The sequence below is a fragment of the Macrosteles quadrilineatus genome, unplaced genomic scaffold, assembly GCF_028750875.1.
Source record: "Macrosteles quadrilineatus isolate MER2022 unplaced genomic scaffold, UCM_ALF_1.0 Scaffold_8__2_contigs__length_117827958, whole genome shotgun sequence".
NCBI lineage: Eukaryota > Metazoa > Arthropoda > Insecta > Hemiptera > Cicadellidae > Macrosteles > Macrosteles quadrilineatus.
Genome location: NW_026542601.1, coordinates 51,744,238 through 51,767,887, shown reverse-complemented (window position 1 = coordinate 51,767,887; position 23,650 = coordinate 51,744,238). Strand labels below are relative to the sequence as shown.

The 23,650-nt window shown below is 35.3% G+C and overlaps 1 protein-coding gene across 2 annotated transcripts; it reads right to left on the bottom strand.

Annotated features, from left to right (window-relative positions):
* Nucleotides 1-378: 378 nt before the first annotated feature.
* LOC129001774 (uncharacterized) lies at nucleotides 379-23,469 on the bottom strand. 2 transcript variants are annotated; one of them, XM_054429214.1, is made up of 10 exons: nucleotides 23,219-23,469; nucleotides 22,344-22,613; nucleotides 16,879-16,998; nucleotides 10,233-10,397; nucleotides 9,026-9,188; nucleotides 7,425-7,561; nucleotides 6,229-6,401; nucleotides 5,637-5,789; nucleotides 3,410-3,727; nucleotides 379-1,345 (listed from the first exon to the last, which is right to left on the bottom strand). In XM_054429214.1, the coding sequence occupies exons 2-9, from the start codon at nucleotides 22,594-22,596 to the stop codon at nucleotides 3,551-3,553; spliced, it is 1,341 nt and encodes a 446-aa protein (XP_054285189.1). In that variant the 5' UTR covers nucleotides 22,597-22,613; nucleotides 23,219-23,469; the 3' UTR covers nucleotides 379-1,345; nucleotides 3,410-3,550. The 2 variants fall into 2 exon arrangements, with proteins under 2 accessions (XP_054285189.1, XP_054285190.1); XM_054429215.1 differs by having other exon boundaries at nucleotides 7,443-7,561.
* Nucleotides 23,470-23,650: the final 181 nt, after the last annotated feature.

The window sequence follows — 23,650 nt, the reverse complement described above, 5'->3', positions numbered from 1 at the left end:
TTTTGGTTGGATAACTGTGTTTGAGCCCTACTCCTTCAAACAATATTTGAAGTTTAAGATTCGCCTGTCGGTTAGTCAAGTGAAGACACTTCAGATTTTTCTTGAATAGGAAGTTCTGAAATATTTAAAAAGTTTTTTTTGTGTAATAAGTTAGTGCAACTTATGCCAGAATAAATTATTTTGAATAAATTTCACTATGCCAGGGCAATGTAAGTGGAATCGAAAACACCATAAAATTGGTGAGAAGATTTTACAGTATTGGTAATAGACAGTAGACACTATTTGATATGCCTGTCATCAAATTGGTCAAACAAAAAGTATAAGTATTTATTATAGTAAAAGGCAACAAAACTTAACAATTCAAATTTTAAACTTAAATATAGTAACAAAAATTTTAATTATGATTATAACTAAATAATAATATAACTAGGGTAATTCTACAAAGACATACAACATGGTTGAGAAACACATACTACTTCCAAAAAGGAAGAATAGATTTATTCCAAAGTGTATGTTTTTTAACAGGAACATTGTTTTGGCTGTATAGAAAGGGTAAAATAAAATAAAAATATCTTAAAAAATAAACAACAAACAATATTATCAGATAATAATCACACTAACAACACAAATCAAATCATTCAAGATAAGGACATAACTAATTAATACCACATAAGGTATCAATAAGCTTTTTACTAGACAACAACATTGACTGTTTCTAACAAAATGTGATGCCTTGCTTAGCTTTTCAACCGAATATTTATGAGCTCTTGCTTTAGCCAGGATTTTAAGAAAAAGTCCAATTGTTAAAGAAAGCTGGGTCAGTTTTCTAGTTTCAAACCACACAAAAAGCTACTAACTTTTCTCAATATCAAATTGAAATTATACATTATTAGGAGGGTTGTATAAACATTCAACCAACAGCTTACATTGTAAACTAGGTATGCGTGAAACAGAGATAAAGAAGTAGATGTTAACTAATACAAAAAAATTAAGAACCTAACATAAAATCTAAGGAAAATATATAATTAGACAGTCACAATATATCGTTATTAATGTAAAAAAAAAAACTCAGGAACAAAAAATTCAGCCTTTTAAAAAGGTATGCAACAGAAATCCATAGTGAAATGTGAAGCCTTAGTTTACAGGTGGTTCACAGATTTAGAGACGAGAAGTTGTGCTTTGTGGCCTTCAATGGCCTCGTACAGTTTGGGAAGTTCGGCCTCCAGTCGGATGAGGCGAACTCGGGACTGAAGCCGCCAAGTGCCAGGTTTGTCGTCTCCCACGTAAGTTACCAAATAGGAGATCAATTCTTGTGATCCGTCTTCGTCCAGATCTACTATAAGCACTGAAAAACCAAGAGTGGTTTAGTCATTCAGTCGACCAACATAGGTTGGCAAAGTCACTTCAAAAGGCATCCCTAGATGACCCTTAGTACCGTGCACCTAAAGATAATGATAGTACAGTACTTACACATGCACAACCTGCTAGGGCCATCAGCAACTATAGTTGCAAAATCCTTTTTTTGTTAATGATCTTGTTAGTAGTTGTCTAAATCATTGCTAGATGACATAGGAATCTACGACTGTTTGTGGGCAGTGCAAACTGTGCAAAAGTGTTGTAGAGCCAATTAGGTAGAATCAAATGCCAAATTTACTTTTTCCTGTACCATAGGTGTGTACTGATTTTCGGACCTATAAATGAAGAAGGTATGTGGCGAATAAGAAAAAACCGAGAGCTCCGAGAACTGTACAAAGAACCGGACATTGTAGCCATAGTGAAGAGTAGACGACTGAGATGGGCAGGCCATGTAGAAAGAAGGGAAGAAGAAAGTATGCTTAAGAAGAGAAGATCGCCAATGGACAACCACGAGGCACTCGCCCACTAGGAAGACCGAAGTTGAGATGGAGAGACCAAGTCCAGAAAGACCTACACAGAGTGGGGGCATCTCTTGACATGGCAGCAGACCGGCAGCAGTGGAGGCAACTTGTTGGCGAGGCCAAAAACTTTCTTAGGTTTGAGTGGCCAAGGAGCTAAGGTGAGGTAAGTAATAGGTGTGTACTGTGTACTCATACGGCCAGCTTTTGTTTGCTGCACTGCTACGATTGTGGCTTAAGATTGTTAACAATTTTATTTTCAAACGTTAATAAAGAAAATAGGCGTTCATGGTAAAAAAAATTATATGTATAAAATCTTTTTTTGGACTTTTGGCAAAGAGCCTTAAACAAAGTCTGAAAATGGTTAGTTACTTTTTTCAAAAAAGTATGTAAGTAAAATACCGCGATGTATTTAAGAACATTTGGCCCTGAAGATGATTGGAAATTCCAATGCTGTTAAAGGAAATAATCCCTGAAAGAACAAGAGCTTTAATGTTCCACAGCTAAACCTTGGAGTAGTGAAATACAAGGTGCGGCAAAAAAACTATCTATTTTCTTCAGCGCACTGTTCAGCAACAGGCGGTCTGAGGGTGGTGGGAGTAGGCTTGTTGGATAGCCTATACGATGCCATTTCTTGCAATCATAGAGCAGTGGTTGTATGAGCTACGTGCGGTTGTTATCTTCATTTAAAAAAAGTAGTAAATCAGTCATTGCAATTCAGTGGCAGTTCCGTGCTTTTATTAATTAGGTCGACATGGAGAGGTTCCGTCGTGATTATCTGTATGGATAACACAATTAAACAAATTATTAGTCTAATTAATTTGTAGGGATGAAAATTAACCTCAAAATTCGTGTAACTGAGCAGTCAGACATGTTCAAAGCAGCCACTTGTTTTCGGGCGGGCCTACGTGGACAGCAGCACGAACTCTATCGAATGTTAGTTGTCTGGCGTCCGATCTGACTTTGGACGGCCTTTCAGCCTCCTTTTCAACGCAGAAGACGTTGTTCTAAAGTTAGTAACCCACCACATTATTGTGATACGCAACAGAACTTCTCCATGTCGCCTTAATTGAAAGAATGCATGAAACTGCCAATGCCGCTGAGTTGCAATGAATGAATTCAATACTTTTTAAAAACAACTTCAAAACAACCGCACGTAGCTCAGGCGACCACTGCTCTATGACTACATAAATTGGCATTGTAAGGCTTTCCAATGAGTCTACTCCCACTACTCTCAGATGACCTGTCGCTGAACAGTGCTCTGCAGAAAATGGATCAGTTTTTTTTGCCGCAACCTGTATAAACCAATTTTCAAGTCTAGGTTGGGTACCCAAAGACCCCTTCTTTTTACCACTTTGATGTATATTCATTGCCTTGTTACTTGTTAGTGTAAATACTATATTTATATTAATATAGTTTCCCTTAAAATCTACAAATGAAACAACAACACCGTTTGACTGGCGTTGACGATGTGGACACTACCAGTAGCATTGAATAGTACCAATAACACTTAACATGCTAGTACTGTCACTTACGTGAGTCCATCTGATCCACCAACTGTGGCTGACATGTGCTGTTTGAGCACAGTTGTATGATCTCTGTTTGACTGGCGTTGACGATGTGGACACTACCAGTAGCATTGAATGGTACCAATAACACTTAACATGCTAGTACTGTCACTTACGTGAGTCCATCTGATCCACCAACTGTGGCTGACATGTGCTGTTTGAGCACAGTTGTATGATCTCTGTTTGACTGGCGTTGACGATGTGGACACTACCAGTAGCATTGAAGGTCACCAACACCACCCTCTCACTTATAGTGTTCACCAGGTAACCGTTCTTGTCTTTTCTCTGAGGAAAATAATGGCATAAGTAAATTAAGATCATAACAGAAACAGACTAAAATATATTTTACAGCAATTTTGATTAATCTATTTGGGTTTCTTCAAAGAATAACAAATTGTTAACTGGTTATTTGAGTGTTTTTAGTGATTGTTTAGCTAGTCACTGGTTTGATCCTGAGAAAGGTCAGTAGCTTTTTGATGGCTCAAATCATAACTAACTAACTTGCGAATTTCCCTATATTTCCCTATAGGGAAGTAGCTATTACCGTAGGTGGCACGGTAATAGCTACTTTTCTCATTTTTGACCCTCAAAACATAAAATTTCCCAATTTCTTTCTAAACTTTCTTAAAGAGTTTAAAAAAAAAAAAACAATTGAGTATATAAAAGTGTTTTTGTACTTTTCCGCACGAGGTGTTCATCTTTCTATTTTAGGTGGGCTTCTTCCACGAAGCTCTGCCATAAGGGTAACGCCTCTTTCACACGACGCGGCGCGCGCCGTGCGGCGCCCGCCGGATCCGGCGTAGGGCTATGGGAGTATATGAGTCCTTTCACACTATGTGCGGCGCGCGCCGCGCGGCGAATTCGCCGCACGGCGCGCGAGTTACCGCCGGATGCACCTTGAGCCGGACGACAGCGCCGCGCGGCGTCCACGCCGGACAACTCGGTGAAGGTGCATTGGTTCTTATGGGAGCTTTCACACGGTGCGGCGCGCGCCGCATGGCCCAACCCCTACGCTGTCTCAATTTAGGCAAACTACCTGACCAAGAGGGTGCAACAGTTAATTAAGAAATTATATACCGTTGTATCGGAAAATAATATATTTAAAGTTATTACAAAACATACATTTTTATGTTAATCCCATGCAAATCGACCAACTTAAAGTATTAAAACAAAAATTTTCCTTTAATAACTAGAGGAGAATATTTTGTATTAAATTAATAATTTAGTAATTTATACGTAATGAAACATTTTTTTTAACTTCTAGAATACAATATTTTCAGATATGACGAATAGACTACTTATATATAATACGTGAAGGTGATTTCTACGAAATACTACTCCTCCGTTAATAATGAACCGATTTTTACAAACGATGTGTCAAAATTGAGTATTTGTTGTGTACACGCCCCCTTTCACCAATTCCTGTAGTAAAAGTCCTCGGGCTTTGCCCCTCAGGCCATCAAAATCCCAATGTATATCTTATGAAGACAAGATTTTGTTTAGTTAAACATGGTTAAACGGACGAATAATTTGTATTAATTACAGCTGTTCATAGTACACACATGATACACCCAAGAGTTTTCGTTTTCAGTTTCGATAGATGGAGTGGAGTGAGCGTTCGTTTTCAGAGTGAGTTCGTTTCCAGTTTCGATAACTGGAGTGGAGTGATTGGTTACATTATCTTTGAGCTGACTCTCACACGTCAACGGAAATAGTGACAGTTATTCGTAAAAAAAACTCCTTTAATATTTTGCAATTGCTCAAATTCGAGCAACAGGTGCACTAGTTTATTATATTTAAAATTATCCTATTCATTTAATTTGAACTTTTAAGTGGAGTATTCATTTAAAAGCCACAACTGAACAGAAAATAATAAATATTTAGGAGTGCCGTACGGCGCGCGCCGCACGAAACCGTACTAGTGTGAAGACACACGCTTGTCCGGCGCAGCGCCGCGCGGCGAACGCCGTACGGCGCGCGCCGCTTCGTGTGAAAGAGGCGTAACTCCCATGAATTACAATAGATAGTTGTAATTGGAAGTTTGGTTGTATGTTTAACGTGTGTTGATATTTTTTAAAGTATTAAAGCATTATTAATTTTTTATATAACAAATCGGATTTAAATTTGTTAAATTGAACTTAAAACTTAAAGGGTAAAATAACAGTAATAATTTGTAAGCTATCGAAATGCTCACCTGTTCAGTGGGATTGTGCCAGTACCAGAACTTTAGCAGGAACCCAGAGATGGCATGTTGTAGATGCAATACCACTGGAGTCATGGCGTATGTCTGCTGCAATGTGGGGTTCCATACACTCTGGTTGTGATGGTCTACTACTGAGATGACCACCTATAAACATCGGTAACAGTTTTCTTTTAAGATCTCATCTATTAAAAGCATCACTGTTATTTAACTCTCAACGCGAATACTCCATGTTTTAGATATACCACTATACGTGGCTCTGACATGGGGCTCCACGTTCCAAAGAATTACCTGAATAGATTTACTAATACATTGAAACCTTCCTGTAAAGAGTCTTGATGTAACTATCAACTTGATAAAGCGTCAAAATTCTTCTTAGTTCCCTTAAAAACGCCATAATGCTCAATGTAATATTTACTTCATGGTAAAAATGTCTAGGCATCTACTTAATAATTACTCAATCCCATTCAAAATATAGGCATTAGAAAATATTATCTAATGCCATTGAAATATGTTGAGCTGAGGTTCCAATTACACACTTTACTGAAATTAAAACATCTAGTATTTGATTTAACCTTTTTCTGACCTGATAGTCTGCAGGAGATGAGCCGGAGTTTTGAAGATTCAGTCTGTAGTTGTTCACCGTCCACTCATTGCCGAGATGCTTGGTGGGGGGTGAGACACTGCCACGGGGCTCCACTGTGTGGTTGGTCATAGCTTGAACAGCTGACACAAGCGCAATCTGGCCCACACTCATCGCTGTAGTCAGCAAACAAGTAGTTATAGTGATTTATGTCAATAAAGATGTTTGAATTGGGTGTAATTTGATTGAAGTGGTGAGTACTTAGCGGTAGAGCTGCTTTGTTTTAGGGAAATAGTAATAATAGCAAAATATTTCAAATATTCAAATATCCACTTGTGGTGTATGACCACAAAGGTTTAAGAACATTGTGACATATGTACCTTACGTTTTAAATATAGTTATCTGTTTAAATTATGGTTTTTCTATTTTTATACTAAACTTATAACTAAACTTATCTCAATAAAGTTTTGGAAGTATAATGTATGAGAACATGGGTTTAGCGAGATTAATCGAGCGAGGGTGTTTTTCCATTTTAAAGTCTATTTTATTATTGGATATTTCTGGAAAAATTTATTTTGAATTTGAATGATGGAAGACAGTGGCACTAGGCACAAGGAAGATGACTCATCGCCCGACAGGGCCATCGCGTGGTTTACTGGCGCCCCCCTCCAAACACACAATATGAGTGATGCTTGTTATACAAATTTGCGTGGCAGGTTGCGTTGCTATCTGCGTTTTAATGCCCAACCACAGACACCTAAACAAATTGAATTACCTTAAATAAATACTAGTCAGGTAAATTACTTAAATGTTTGATGAAAATCTTTTTTAATTGATGATAATCAAATCCATACAATTAATGTAAGAAAATATTAAAATCTATAAAAAGTACACTATGTATGTTATTGATTACTACAGAGCAAATTAAAATTATTGCAATGGTATGCAAAACCACAAACGAAACCTACTTTGAATCAGAATAAAGGAAAACCACATTATCACATTTAGATATAAGATCCTAAACAGTAAACGTAAATAACTCGTAATCACTCATTAAATTTAGCTGACAGCTGAGCTGAGACTGCCATAAGAGAAAGGAGTGATTGGGAGTCTCTTGTACCCAGTGTTTTAAACAGGGTAAATCAAGTCTTGAACTCAAGAAAAATAAAACATATTTAATACAGTACCTACTAACTCACTTTTTTGAGCTAACTCACTTTTTCCAGTGCTGTTATTGTTTTTTCTGCAGTTATAATAAAGTGTGTAGTCTCTGTCTAAGGTCAAATTGTTGATGTCAGTACAGCCTTTAACTTCCATAGGCTTTCCCAATACCGATCTGCAACGAGTTAACTAACTTTAGTTAACATTGACAAAACTCAACACCTGTTAGCTGTATTTTTTAAGCTTTAGGATTGTTCAGTATGGCCTTGTGTATTTCATCATTAGGGCCTAAAGTGACTCTTTTTGACAGAATCTCAAGTCAAAGATAAATACCAAGGCGACGCCAAGGTTGGGAATTGAGAAATGCTCATTAAATTTTTTTCTCATGTGATGAATAAAATTCTTTATCATACAGCACAATTCTATCATAAACCTATCAGAGAACCTATCATAAAAAATTATAAAGTGATAGGAGAGGCCAGGTGCAAGGCCACACTAAAAAAACACGCCGTAATGCTCGTCAAGCATGACGTCACGATAGAAGACGGCAATGACGTAGGTATTTATTTATTTTCCAAGAAAAGATTAAAACAAGCAGCTGATCACAAACGGCAAACATTACGTCATTGCCATCTTCTATCGTGACGTCATGCTTGACGAGCATTACGGCCTGTTTTTTTACGGCCAGGTGCCATCTGTTACAACAGATGAAACTCAATAACAAATAATTGTTCCTTTAAAACTGATAAATATTACCTAACAATTTGAAGCCAAGAAAAAAAAAATAGTTCAGGACCATCTCACCAGAGGCCAGAGGGTACTAATACTTAGTGTATTGGGTTAAATAAATATTAATTAAAATCAATGCAGTATCATAGGAAACAGTTGATAGATGATCAATTGACACAGAATATTGTCATTAGCAACAGATTGCACCACTTTTTTTGCTTCAATTTTTACATTACATTTGAAGCCAATTATGTGTATAGTCAATGATATTACCATCACATTAAACAATAGTCAATATGACTAATACAGTACCGTATATACTGTTATTTAGTTGCACAGTGAAATATGTATCTTAAAACAAAACCACTACAAATAGTGTAAATAAATTCATCTAAATCTTACAAAAAGAGTTACTCAGTAAAACAACAACTTTTAAACCGCAAAATAAAGCGAATACTTTGATTTTATTTTAACTAATTCAATGAAATGTTAACAATACATGTTTTTAAGAATTAAAAAATATACCTAACCAGCTATTGTCATGAATAATGTAGATTCAAATCTATTTATCTGATCAAATGTAAATAACTAACCACCAGTATTATAAAGCTGGATAGAAGAATGGATAAAGTGCTCGGTGAGAAATCAGGAGGTCAGCAAGTCAGATGTTCGATGCTGAGAAAAGTCAGTAGGTTTTGATGATTTAAACCCAGCTGTCTTTGATCATTGTGTTTCTAATAAATAGTCCTGGCCAATAAATCAGCTAATCTTGGACACTAACAAAGCTATCATCTCATCCTTTCAACACTGACACATCCTTTACCAGTCTTCGCCTTCAAATGCATTATCTTTTTTATTGTTGTTGTTTAAGTAATAGGCCTAACCTTATCTAACTCTAATCCATACAAACCCTGTCTGTCCGGAGATGATAGCGATGAACTGGCTGTTTTGCTTGTTTCTCGTCGTGACAGCCAAGTCGTGATATCCATCGTAGTTCAAGTCTGGCGTGACTACGGGGAATGACACATCCACCAATCGGAACTTATTCGCGCCTGCACGCCACTTAAAAATACCTTTAACACACAGACAAGTTTATGGAATGAATATTTCATGTAAAAGAAATGGAACGTAAATTCCAAAATAAAAAAGTTAAATTTGGAAATCGGTTTGTGGGCAAGAGCCCTTAAGGAGTTTTTGTTCATACCAATAATTTGTACACTCTCTGAACTTTATTTTGATGTGCCATATGACTATCAACCTTGTCATACCATTTACATATCAATTTACATGGATACCCTTATCCCTTAACATTGACTAATTAACAAACAAAAGTTAACAAAGACTTTGTCTTAGTCTCTAAGATAGGCCTAACCCTCAAACCCTGTTTTAAATTATGAAAATTTAGATCTCAATATTTTTAGTCATTAGTTTCTTCATGCATTGTCAGTTGTCAGTCATGCATTGTCTATAGATTGATTTTTGTTACTTACTACAATAAGGGTTTTCTCTGGTTTTCTGCTTTTCAGCATCTTTTTTTCAGTTGTCTTACTTAACCGATTTTCGTGAACGATATGCAGATGTCATACTAAATATGACAGTCATCATAAATATGACTTATGATCCAGCACACTTGAAATAGGTTGTTGATGATTAATCTGATGGAGGTAGGTAAATCAATCCTACGTAGTCATTGAATAGTCATTTATTCAGTCTTTAAACAATACATTATTGTAATAGACATCGTCATTATTATTGTAAAAAGATATAAGATGCAATACTTATAATTAATAAAATTTGACATCAAAATTCCAAAATATAGGCTGCCCTTAGTTTAACATTTAACAGGTTTAAAATAATTTTTTTTTTAAATAGGCAAACTTACTGTAACAAACTTAAATTATGAATAATAGTGAATAATAGTGGGTCTTTCTTCTTAGGATCCTACCTAGGTATGGGCCTTTAAACGGTATATAGATCTAGAGCTTTGAAAAGCAAAAGGGTATTGCATTATTAAAAATAATATAAAAATACATTGGAATTAGGTTTTGAGCCCTATTGAAATGTTAACGCATGGGTCCCCTCATTAGAAACATAACTTTATATTACAAATAGTTTACCAGAAAGTGCGTCGACCGCAGCCAAATAGCCTCTGGACCCTCGGACTAAGCAATCCTGCAGAGAGTTGTCATTGATCTTGAGGGACAGGCAATCCAGGTGGGTTGGTGAAGGAGCTCCGAAGAACCAAGCTATTATTCCCGTCGTTCCCATAAAAGATATCAGACCTAGATGATAGTGATGGTTAGAATTACGTACAAATGTCAAGGTAGTAAGCTACCTTAGAAAAATTGCAAACTGTTAGAATTATACTTGGAAAGTTGGTACTGTAATTCAATCCCAAACGGGATATTTTCTGAACCTACATGCCAGTTAGTTGTCACTATATAGGCTAATTAATGGCATTCTCTAAACACAAATCGACATTAAATAGTAACGAGTGCTTAACAAGTACTAAAACACTTCAATATACAAAATATTTTTGTTAAGCTCCACAAAATGGTTTTAAGAGAAATTGAAAAATTTTATGTTTTTAGAGTCAAAAAAGGGAAAACCCTATTTTACCCCATAAAACCCCCCATAAACTCCTAATAGTCCGATCATGCCGTTTCGCGAACTTGTTCGGATAAACGTAGGTTTACACGTTTGTACCAAATTTCATCAAAATCAGATAATTTTTGCTCCAGTTATCGTGCTAACGGACACACACACATATATATATATATGATTTTGAACAGAGGGTGTTTTTGGCCTGTGGGGGACCTCAAAACAAAAAAGCAAATTAGTCCCGGGTCTAGGTCTTAAACCATGAGACCTACAGTAATAGCTTATTCCCTAACGACTGTGTTTCCACTGTGCTGCTTATAATAACACAGTCGAGCCCTGAATGCAGTACGTCAATTCCATTAGTCCGCATTGAGACATACTTGAATCCATATGAATACAATGAATTTTTTAGGTATTAGGTTTTCTGCTCAGCTTAAGTTCCGTGCAATGTGGGAATCCTATAGGAATTATGTTAATAAGTGGCAGTTGTAATTGTAACACCGTCACATAGTTAGGGCCGCACGCGTAGTTAGTGCTGTAGCTAACATGTCCGCTATACAACACATATTCTCAATAGTTTAATCGTCTTAATGTTCACCTGCCACCATGTTCACATGACCATGTAATGTGTGTTTCTGATCATGTTTCGTAAGGGGTAATATGGGGTAAATATGGGTTTTTGTCACTTTTATTATATTTTATTTATTTTATTATATCGTGTAAAATCATCAAAATTCCATAGGGTTTTGTGGATGATATACAAATAAATTAGTATTTCATGTCATTTATTGTCTAATGAAGATTTGTGAAAAAAATTTTAAAAAGGGTTCACATGTTATTTTAATGCAACACAACACTTATTGCTCCACTTAGAATGAAACTGGGTATACAAGAGTAAATACTTATCCAATATGATGAGTTTCAAAAAGCATCATGGGCAAAGCATCATCGTATGGGGTAAATATGAGTTTTTGTAATTATATACACTAGTGTACATGTTGCTCGAAAATTCGAGCAATTGCAAAGTATTTCAGGAGTTTATTCAAAACGAATAACAGTCATATTTACAATGAGTTTAAAAGAGTCAACTCAAAGATTACCGGTGTGTAACTCAGACCATGTTTATCTTCCTTATTGATAAACCTAAAGCATGTTTGCCGGTTTTCTCCTTCTCAAAATGCCTCACTGTATAGGCAACACAGGTCATTGATAGAGGGCCAATTGAGAACGAAAAGTAGTTTTGGGGTAGTGTTAGGGAGCATTTGTAACCTATTGGTTGAGATTGTTCAGGGTCAGGTGCTGACTGTGATGAGTAAAGCCTATTACACGCCACTGTTCTGTAGCTGCGGTCGTTATCACGATTACGCCTCCTGTCTATGTTTTTCGTTGTCGGCGCGTCAGAGGCATTTAAAGGAAAAAAGCAACAATTAAACAAATTACAGCTACACAAAACAACGATAAACGCACTAATTTAAGTTACAATCACGCTAACACGGTCCGTCATAGCGACACAAAACAACGATAAATACACAAATTTAAGATACAACCATACTAACACGATCCATCTTAGGGGTTATGTTTACACAAACTCAAAAAGTAAATAAATTTACTCAATGTGTTTCATTACATTGAAAAATAAATAACAGCAATTAAATTATAAATACAGCTGATCAAAATGTAAACAATTATGTTCTCCATAAGGATAACATGGGAACTTTCAAAGCCACTGGGGCAGAGCCCGAGGGACTTTTTCAAAAATGTAAGGCCAGTTTGCAAATCTACGCGATACGCTCTTTCCAATGAGACGTTAATGGATAAAATCGGTCAAGAAATGGCGGAGAAGTTCAACCGACAAAGTTTCATGTAGCGTATTAATTATATAGATACTCTGAAAACCTAAAAATTCCTTGGGTTTAGTGGATAATAAAGCAAAGGTAAATAAAGCAGTAAATTGTGTCTTTTATTCCCCGGTGAAGGGTTATTGTGGTAGTCTATAGGTAAAAATAGTATGGTGAAATTTATAGTGACTACTGTTGATAAAACCCCACTTTTAGCGAATTTCCCTATAGGGAAGTATTAGCGAATTTCCCTATAGGGAAGTAGCTATTACCGTAGGTCTCATGGTAAGACTTAGGCCCGGGACCGATTTACTTTTTCATTTTGATGTCCCCAGAGGCCAAAAACACCATTCGTTCAAATTTTTATATATGTATATATATATATATATATATATCTATATAAATAAAATTAGAGTTTTGTCTGTACATTGCTCATAATTATATATTTTTAGGTTATTTTTACGTCTTATACATTAAATAAGCAGAAACGAGTCTTATCTCAATTTCTGTCTGTCTGTCTGTCTTTCCCTCTGTCTGTAACACTCAAGATGGCATTTTACGCTATCTTCTCCTGGAAAACGAGAGTACCTATCAAGATCCAAGTCATTTTAATGTATTCACTGGATTGGCGAGATTGTCTTTAGCAATTAAAATATGGCCTCACTACTTTGTAAATAATATTACGAACGTTCAAAAATGTAGTTTTGTGCGATTTATGTCAAGTTTTCATCCAATTTTTATTGCATAATCATCTATGAAATAACGAACAGCTGTTCGGATCAAGATTATTTTTCCTAGCTCTCACTGATATATTTACAAATGTTGTTTACTAATACCGCAACCATTTCCGATCACCTTTTGAAGGTAAATCCCATCCAAGTGACATTAAAAACGTTGTCTTACATAAAGGATTTAATTAATCGCAAGTGGAATAATATAGTGTAACCGTAAATGAAATAATTAATAACTAGGCATCATCCAGGTCAGGAACCAGAGATTCTTTGTGTGTAAAATTGTTCTTGAGTTTTGATAACCAGAAAGAAGACCTTGAATCAGTGTTGTATAGGGCTGGGAAACTTGAATTTATTAATGATCGTCGCCAATAGCTTACTAACAAGGATCCACTCATTGACGGCGCTTCAATGGCGGTTGTGTAAAGTGTAAAGTAAAAAATCACAACTGCAGTGGGTGATTGTAACAGAGGTTTACGGTTTATGGATTATGCTAAACTTGCTTTTCCGATGTGTCACTTTCTGTTCCTACTCACCGTATGATGCAATCGCCGGACCATACAGCCAATAGGCCCATAGCCCATCTCTTGGGTACTTACACCTACCCAATTATTCATTACAACCTTTTCGACGACGATCCTTGATACCGGTAATTTTCCCTAGAATACACGGCCTCCCTACTTAAGAAATAAAATTACAAACGTCCAAAAACCCAGTGTTGTGTCATTTTTGTCACATTTCATTCTAATGTTAAAAGATATACTAATCATTGTTTATAGAATAGGCCTACGTAATCTATTAAATAACAAACAGTTGTTTGTATGAGGTTGTTTTTTTTTCAAACTGACACCAATAATTTTACATTAAAAGTTGTTTACGAATAAGCAATTAATGGGAAATAACTTTGATTGCCAATAATCTTTTACGAGAAAATCAAAAACCAAGAAATCAATAACTTGACAACAAATTTAATTTGTCGGACGTAATTCTTAACTGTAAACGTTGGTTTTTGGTACTGGTTCTTTTCCTTAGAACCGTTGGTAGCAGCAAGAATCATTTTTACGTACCAACACATCACTGTAATTTACAAATTAGTTATCGATGGTGTTCATCTTATTTATACAGTCGTATTATAGCCGTACTCAATTTAATTGATGTCTTAACTGTACCTACAAGTTTTGCTTTTTCTGTCTGGATTCAAAATGTTAGTTTATGCTAAGAAAATGATAACTCATTTAAGTAAAACATTTGTTTAGCGAACCATCATGAATTGTTTATGATTTACGTTGTTTATTTATCAATAGTTTGTGGCCTATTTTGGTAATTTTTATTATAAATTACCAATCTAAATTGTCTATAGTACTTCATTTCATATAGTAAGACGCCATTTCGACAGCATTTCGGGTCATCTTAGGTCCAAGTAAATATAGATTGGTACGGTATGATAAAATTTAATGACATTAATACAAATTTCAAATACTAATTTTATATGTACCTTGGTATGCTTAAAACGTAGCAAATTCCCTATTTAAGTTCTGTATTTTTGTGTGTATGTCTGTTGGTAACGCATTTATGTCCTTATATCTCAGTGTCACGAAAAGGACAAGAGCACCTTGATAATTAAAATGTCAACCCGAATAAAGTGTTCAATGGTGAGGTTGAGGTAGTACTTTAAATACTTTGAACCATTGTGGGAAGTAACTTTTAACTATAGGCCTACCTTAGGGCTATGCCTCATAGATCTAGGCCTATAAAGCTTTTTTAGTTTAATCATTGGATTTAACATATGGACTAAACACGATCCGGGTGACATTTAATTGCGAAGCATGTGTTTTGGCTTGAAACTGTCAGATACTGTATTTGCGAAGGTTTATACAGGGTGAATCTTCTAAGCTGTCCTAAACAGATTACAGACGAATGGCTTGACATACAGAGATGAAACAAAACTTTTCCCCACTAATTCATACCCAAGGAACAACGTAAAAATATTTTTACCATTTTTAAAATACAGGGTGTATAATAGTTTTGCCAGCATGTCTAAAAATATGCAAACCAACTGCTGTTCTTAATATAAGAAGATTTCAACTTACTACTTTAAGATCCCCGTGCGTAGAACGGGCACACAGCTAGTATATATATATATATATATATATATATATATATATATAGATTTATATATATATATGTGTCCGTGAACACGATAACTTGAGTAATTTTTATCCGATTTTGATGAAATTTGGTTTGAAGGTGTAAGGCGGGATAAACTTGAATGAGTTCGCGATCCAGCATGATCGGACCATGGGAACAGGATTTTATGGGGGGTTTTATGGGGTAAAAATTGGTTTTTCTCACTTTTGACCCTCAAAACAAAAAATTTTCCAATTTTTCTCTAAACCTTCTTAAAGAGCTTAAAAAAACAAACAATTCAGTATATCAAAGTGTTTTTGTACGGTTATTGGTTACGAAGAAAACAAAAAAATATTTAAATTTAAAATTCCCATGTTATTCTTATGGAGAATATTGTAAAATGTTGTAGTTTGCTTGTTTATGGATATCTTTTGATCAAACTTGGCAAATATATTCATTTTATACTAAGCAATAATTATTTTACTTAAAACACACTATTTATTAGTTTCCTTGTAGCAACAAACCTAGGTACTCGTTAAACCTAATGTTATTTAAATAGACCAATTGAAAATCAATTCAGCCAAATGGAAATTCGCTTAGACGGCAGGTTTGCTGCGGCGGGGGTATTGATATGATTGTATGTAAGAGATTGAACACAATGTGGAATTGTGTCTTACATACAATTACAAATTATATTACAATAATACAATACTCTCTTACGTAAAATTATATTGGATATGTCATATACACAAAGCATCCTGGCTGGGTCATGAGAACATGCTTTCACAGCGGGTTGTATGAGTTTTAATCTAAAAATCCCATGGGATTAGTGGATTTGTTAAAAGCTTTAAAAATAAACAAAATATTATATCGTGTCTTTTAACCCTTGATGCTATAGGTAAAATTATCATCCCGGGATGAAATCTAAAGCGACTAAACTGTTGATGAAACTTCACTTTTGATATGACTGGATGTAAGAGAGTGAAGACTTATCTAGCATGAAAAGTGAAAGCATCCTCTGGTCAGATGATGAGAACAGGCTTTCATAGAGGATTATGTCGTAAATATGAGTTTTGTTGTATTTTTTACTCTGAAAACTTTCAAATTCCACATACTTACTTAAGTTTTTCAAAAAAGCTAAAAAACAAATACTATTTGTCAGATCTATTATTGTTGTGTTTTTACAATTTATCATACTCGTTCTATCAGTCTATTATTGTTTAATAAGGGATTACCTTACAGAGAAAATTTCCAATACAGATTTCGAATGTGAACTGGCTTTCATGTGGTTTTATGGGGTGAATATGGCTTTATTACTTACTAAGTCTTACTAAGTTATTGTCACAATCATGATTTACACTCTTGTCATAATTAATTAGTTAGGTCAGGTCTAATGTTGGCACTGATAAAAAAATTCAAGAAAAGTGCTTAATTTAGTTAACAATTGTATAAACCAATTTATGTACCTTTTGGTGGGAACTGGTCATAACCTCTGCCCAAATCGGATTTCTGGACAGGTGCCTTGTACATGGCTACAATATTTAGTCCTTGGGCGCCTCTCACAATTTTCAGTGGACCTTTGATTTCTGAAAGAAATAAGGAATATTTAAGTTTGCAAGTAAACTATATGGAAAAAAGTACCACCTACATTGTATTTACACTATAATTGTACTAGCTAAATCTTCATTAGGTTAAACATTTTAGTTTGGTTGGCAGCACTGGGCCACATGAGGTGGTTGTTTTGTACGTCGCTCCAGCTTTATTACTGAATATAATCAGTTGCAGACTAAGGGTGTAAGAGTTTTTAAAGAGCTTATCGTTGAAGCTAAAATGGCCAAACACGTTGTGAGTACCTACATAAATGTGGACCTGTGATGTGACTAACTCTACAACATAGAACGTATATGGACACAACCTAACTTATCAAATTATACCAAGGCAGATACTTTGCAGCATAATTTGAGCATGCTGGGCTGCTCGAATAATTTTCCAACCTAACAAACGTTGATTTCCCCGCTGAGACGTAACCCTGTTTATTGCAACTCTGCTCATTGCCCAAGATCAGTACGCGCTGACGGCTACAGGGCCGGACTTAGCACTTCAGGGGCCCCGGGCAAATTTTCCAATGGGGCCCTAGGATTTCAGTTCGGGGGGGGGGTCCTCCAGGGGGATTGGGGGGTCCTCCCCCGGGAAAAATTTCTAAATTTAGGCTTCAAATAGATCAATTTAAGGCCAAATAAGCAATAAGTTCTATATAAAAAATTGTTCTTAAAATATAACTATTTTAACATATTTTTATATACAGCATATTTTAATTTTATACACAAAAAATAAAAATGTGTTGCTTTGTAGTACTAGTGACGGCATATTTGGTATGGTAGCATGGTAGGCTACCATAATATATTTGGATTAGAAGTATTGATATATTTTTGTTTATTACGTATTTCAATTATCGATTATTGCCGTCGATTTGTATGGTTTTTCAATATTACTACAATATAGGTGTGATTATTTTATTTTCATAATGGTTTTGGTATCTATGGCATTCTCGTTTTTATAATATGTTAAAGTCCTAGCATGAAAAGTACCATTAAGGACTTTCAAGTTTGAGTTTTTTATTGACGAGCAAAATCTTGCAATTTCTAATAAACACTCACAAGCTAACTATTTATATGAGTAACTGAAAGATGTTTAAATGGATCCAATATCGATTAATACAACACAAACATAGCATTGAATACCACATTACTCACTTCAGCTTTTTTTTGTACTGTTAGTTTGCAGAATTACAATAAAATAACACAAAAGTAAGACAATTTCAACCAACTTAACGTGACCAATAGTCTCAAAGGACAAACTATGGGAGTAAAGTGAATAAAGTGATTTAAATTGTTTTTGGTTAGGCGATAAGTCATTTTATGTGTGTGTATGCGCGTGCGTGAGACAGACAGGACTAGTCAGGATCCCTTATCATTTATTGTTGCAGCTGCTTCTGCTTATCCGCTTATTTACGATTTCAGTCGTCAACGCTCGCCCAATCCCAATAAATGTAATTTTTTGTTAACATCAGACGACTCTAGTTGTTTTAAAGTGTCTATATAGATTTAAAAAATTTTACTGGTGCTATATGATTTTGACTCCAAAGACTAAATTGGAGATCAAAATATTGACGCATAAATTAATTAATTACTATTTTACAAAACCTTTAAATTAAACGGATAATATACTTCTACCCCTTAAAATCCTGATTGGTATATACTTAGAGGTAAAAGAAAAGAATAACATTTAATAAAACATAAACGGAGCAATGTTTTTATTTTAAAAAGTATTTGAACTCCAGTGAATTTCCATTTAACACAACACAATTTTACAAGTTACGTTCTACGTTGGGACAAGAGTTTTCATATTTATTGTATTTTTGTCCCGAGCGCGGGGCCCCTTCAACTCATTCGCCGCGGCCGTACGTTCGGGCGAGCGGCTTCATTGAAACTGAAACTTGTCCGTCACAGCCTAGCACATATGCTCGTGTAAACCAGGCCTAAGCGTGGGGCCAAGTGCAACTCTGAGAAAAAGTCCCTTAGGGTCAAGAATTTCATTCCTAGTAATGCCTTAAAATGCACTTAACAATAACCTTAAACATAGGATAACGAAAATAAAAATAAAGCTGTTACAAAAGAAGGCCATTTGGTAAGTGTCTGATCAATTTTCGAAGTTATTAATAAAAACTACCGTACAAAGGGGGCCCCTGGAGGGGCCCCCCTTGGCCCGGGGGCCCCGGGCGTTCGCCCCCTTCGCCCATAGGTAAGTCCGGCCCTGGACGGCTACCCGGCTTGTTGTCTAAGCCACTTGTGCTGTATAATCAAGTGTAGACACAACTTGCACTGCTTTCAAACGTACTGTTTTCCATCCAAAAAACTGAAGGGGCTGTCAATAATCAGATTCTATCTAGCTGCTGCGCCCACAGCCAACACCATCAACTTCTTTGGAGATTTGAATGCATATTCTGAAATGGGCTTTTATGTTTTTGATGTAATATTGAGTGAATTAAGTTTGTTAGTTAAACTGCAACTTATTATTGTAATTTTAAGATGAATTTTCAGCTATCAGAAAAAGTAAATATTGACAGTCACGCTGAAGAAATTTTGCTTGAACTCTCAGCTTAAGTTAATTATTTTTAGTAAACCATCCTGGTGTTGATCTTACTTGTTTTATCAACAAAATATCAGATTTTCTTGTAACTCTGGGTGAAGTCTATGATAAAAATATAAGTCTTGTCCAAAAAATTAATAAGTTTTAGGCCTACTGCAAAAATCTAGAGCTCAATGAGTATTTTCATTTCTAAGATACTGTGGTGGAACAAAATGAAACTTCTAGTTGGAAATAGTTAATGGTAAAGTTATAGACCTTAAATCCTGACTTGACAAAATTCACCGTACAAAAAAATATTAGCAGACTAATCAAAATTACACTTAAACCATTGTAGCTATCATTAAATAATAGGGCAAAATAATTGCCTAAAATAAAAATAAAAACTATTAAAATCTCTTCTGATAAATTTTACCTCTTACAGTATCCAGGAATTCCTTACTCACATCAGCTCTAAGAAAGCTAGCTATTGTAAAAATATTAATTTATAAGACTCTAATTTATAAGACTGCTATTATTTATAAATTTCAAAAGCATTATATGTAAGCCAATTTGTAAATCTCTGTTGTAAGTCTCATGTAAGGTATGTTTTATAATAAATGTAACTTCTAAGCTATGATAAGATGATGTATGTACCAAGCTAATGCAACTTGTTTTTTTATTATTTTTTTATTTATTTACAGACGGAAAACTCCATTTTCATACATACAATGATGGCAAGACGTTACATTCAGACTTACATAATACATGTCATATATAACATGAAGATGACCTGACTAAATAACCCTAATAAATAGGAATGTATCAAAAATATATCAATATATAAAAATAAATAACAACAATAATTAACAATCAACATGGGGAACAACAAATTTGGTAATTAGCAACAAGATAAAGAACCAAAAAACAAGTAACAGTAAAATAAATCACTTAAAGAACAACTACAATGATAAAGAAACAAAAAAAGCAAGTACGGTAACAGTATAATAAACTCAACAGCAGCTAAGCGTAGAAACTCTTCAGCCCATTTCTAAAAACTTCATCGGACATGGAGAAGAAGTACAGGTGTTCTGGAAGACAGTTTCCAAGGTGATGGAGACGTGGCATAGTGCTGTGGTACGCATATTGTGTAGAGCAATATTTCCTCTCAAACAGTTGTTTGGATCTTGTCGATTTCAACGCTCGTAGGTCGATTCTTCCCAACAATTCAGGTGAGTCCACTGAAGCTGAGATTATCTTCTTCAAAAACATTAGATCGGAGACTTTACGCCTGATTGACAAGTGTTGCAGACGAAGGAGGTGGCTTAGCTCGTCCAAGGGTACATCTTCATAACGAAAGCCCAGCTGCAGTCCAACAATTCGAATGAATTGTCTTTGAATTCCCTCAAGAAGTTCTATGTGGCCCAGCTGATACAGTGACCACACTGGAGAACAGTACTCAAGGATAGGGCGGATAAGTTGAATGTAAATAGTCCTTAGTGCTTCTGGTGAGAAACCGTCCTTAGACACTCTAATAATAAAACCAAGAACAGAGTTTGCTCTTCTACTAATGGTATCAAGGTGAGTATCGGGACTTAGTGACGATGTTAAAGTCACACCAAGGTCTTTAACAACAGATGATCTGGAAAGGGATTTTCCTCCAAGAGTATAACCATGCATCATGGTATTTGCCCGTTGTGAGAAGGAGAGCACTGTGCATTTGGAGATGTTGAGCTCCATTTCATTCTTGAGGCACCACAATAATATTTGGTCAAGGTTGGCTTGAAGCATATCACAATCATGCTCCGACAAAATTTCCTTGTATATTTTTGTGTATATTTTTTGTTTTGTTAATTCTGGCTAAGTACCTAACTTAACCCTCCGAGTGTCACGTGTTTTGGCCTTAATGTCAGCCTATTTTTTGCTCATTTGCAAGGTTTTATTAAAACTGATCTGAGAAGCTTAAAAACAATGTTAATTATACTGTTCTATATACCATTTTGTTTGGAAAATCTTGGGCTTCAATATTATATATAAAACATAAGGAAGATTAAAAAAAAAAAAAAATTTTTAGGTAAAAAAATGTATAATTTCGAAAATTTTCAAAAAAAAATAAGTTTGCGCTCAATGAAATTGTATAAATTATAGGCCTATAAATATTTGAAAATAGCCACTTTGTTCTAAATTTTATGAGGATTACAAATCTATAATAATATAAGGAAGTAGATTTGCAAATAAAAAAGTTATGGGCAAAAAACAGATTTCAGTACATAGCGTTTAGCTAAGAATGCATAGCCCAACCATAGCTAGGAATCTGGCTGATAATTTACATCAATATCACTACCTACTTCTTCAGGATCATCAACCAGCACTTCAAAACCACTTAAATCTTCTTATAATGCACCACGTATATCACTACTTTTGATTTTTAACACTAAAACAATGATAAACGTAATAAAACACATCAGTCATCGGTCCGAGGGTAACCTAGCTGTTTACAAATACACGCACGTCAGCTCAGTCAGCTGTCTGCTACAATATTTTCGGAACTAAAATGAATAGTGCTTAGAGACAGACCTCTGCAGAAAGCTTAGAATATTACGGACAGAACGATACCTAACTCAATCCAGTACAGTCCGATTCAGTTAGTCATAGAGCCTTCGCCGTAAACAGTGTTCGCGAGTCGCTGCAGCGACGCACGACACTATACAAAGTGCGTTACGCGTCGCTGCAGCGACGCATGACACTCGGAGGGTTAAATGATTGATTTAACTGTAGAAAAAATCTATAATAAAGACTAACTCACCCAATCCTTCAATGGAGCGTTCCCATGACATGATGGGTTGATGTTTGGCTCTCGCTGGACATTTAGACCAATCGCATGGGATGACCCACAGGAATACTGTGATGACTATAATACACAGTAAGACGGAAAAGACAAACGCAACTCTTCGCAATGGTGACATAGGTTTCTTGTAGTAGACAGGTGGTTTGTTTCGGGATGTTGCACTAGCGTTGACGTGACCATCGTCAGATCTCAACGGCTGATAGTCTCCCATTTTAAGAAAAGGTGAATCTGAAAAAGATTTACAAATCTACCAACTGTTTTTATGATATATGTTCAACTCTTTATGACAAAATTTAAAGTTCATGTATTAGACTTAGTCAAGTTTGAACAAGTAAGGGATTATAGGCCCAAACTTATAGTGCTTAAGGGTAAGTAATGAACCTGGGTACACCTCCATACCTATTGGCACAAACAACCGAATGAGTTATGTCGATTATTCAATATATCGTTTGGTTAGTTAGGTAGGGTTAACCTAACATAACGATATATCAAATTAAACAATAGAATAATCAATATTACTCATTCGGTTGTTTGTGCCAACAGATATGGAAGTGTACCCATGAACCTTTACCATCTGATACAGTAGTTAAGTCATGTTTTATTTTACAAGTTAAATGAGGGGAAAAGGACAAACTTCTGAGTTGGTTGTTATTGTTTGCATGGTGAGTAGACAGTACTGTAGGGGCTTTTAGTTATATCTACCAGGTAGCAGCATACAGGGGTCTATTATGGAGTTGGTCTACAAATCATTTTTTGTAGAAGTTATGAAGTCCCAAATGATAAAATATTACTTGGTAAAACAACTAAAATAGGGTGGAAGATGCACTACTTACAAGCTTTACAAATCTGCGAATGTTTACAAAATAATACAGTAGCTTTGAATTATTATTTCGTTCTACTAGGCCTACGCCATGATAACTTTATTTATCTGCCCAATTTGTTGCATTACATTTTTATCTGAAGTAGAAATATTGGCATTAGTTAAGTCATTCAACATATAATTGGATAAGTATCACAAATTTAAAGATAAACATATAAATGTTGTGAATTCCAAATCTTACTGACAGACGACATTCAGACTTCAGTTCAGTCAGAGCAGAGCAGAGATTGTGTTGTCTGTTCTGTTGTGTTATGACTGTGACATTCGAAACAGCTGTTAAAGGGCGAAAATCAATAGTCATAGAGTAACAATTACAAATCAGTTATGCGATTGACTATAGAACTATGAAAACTATTAAGCCCCGTTCACACGGGGCGAGTTTACA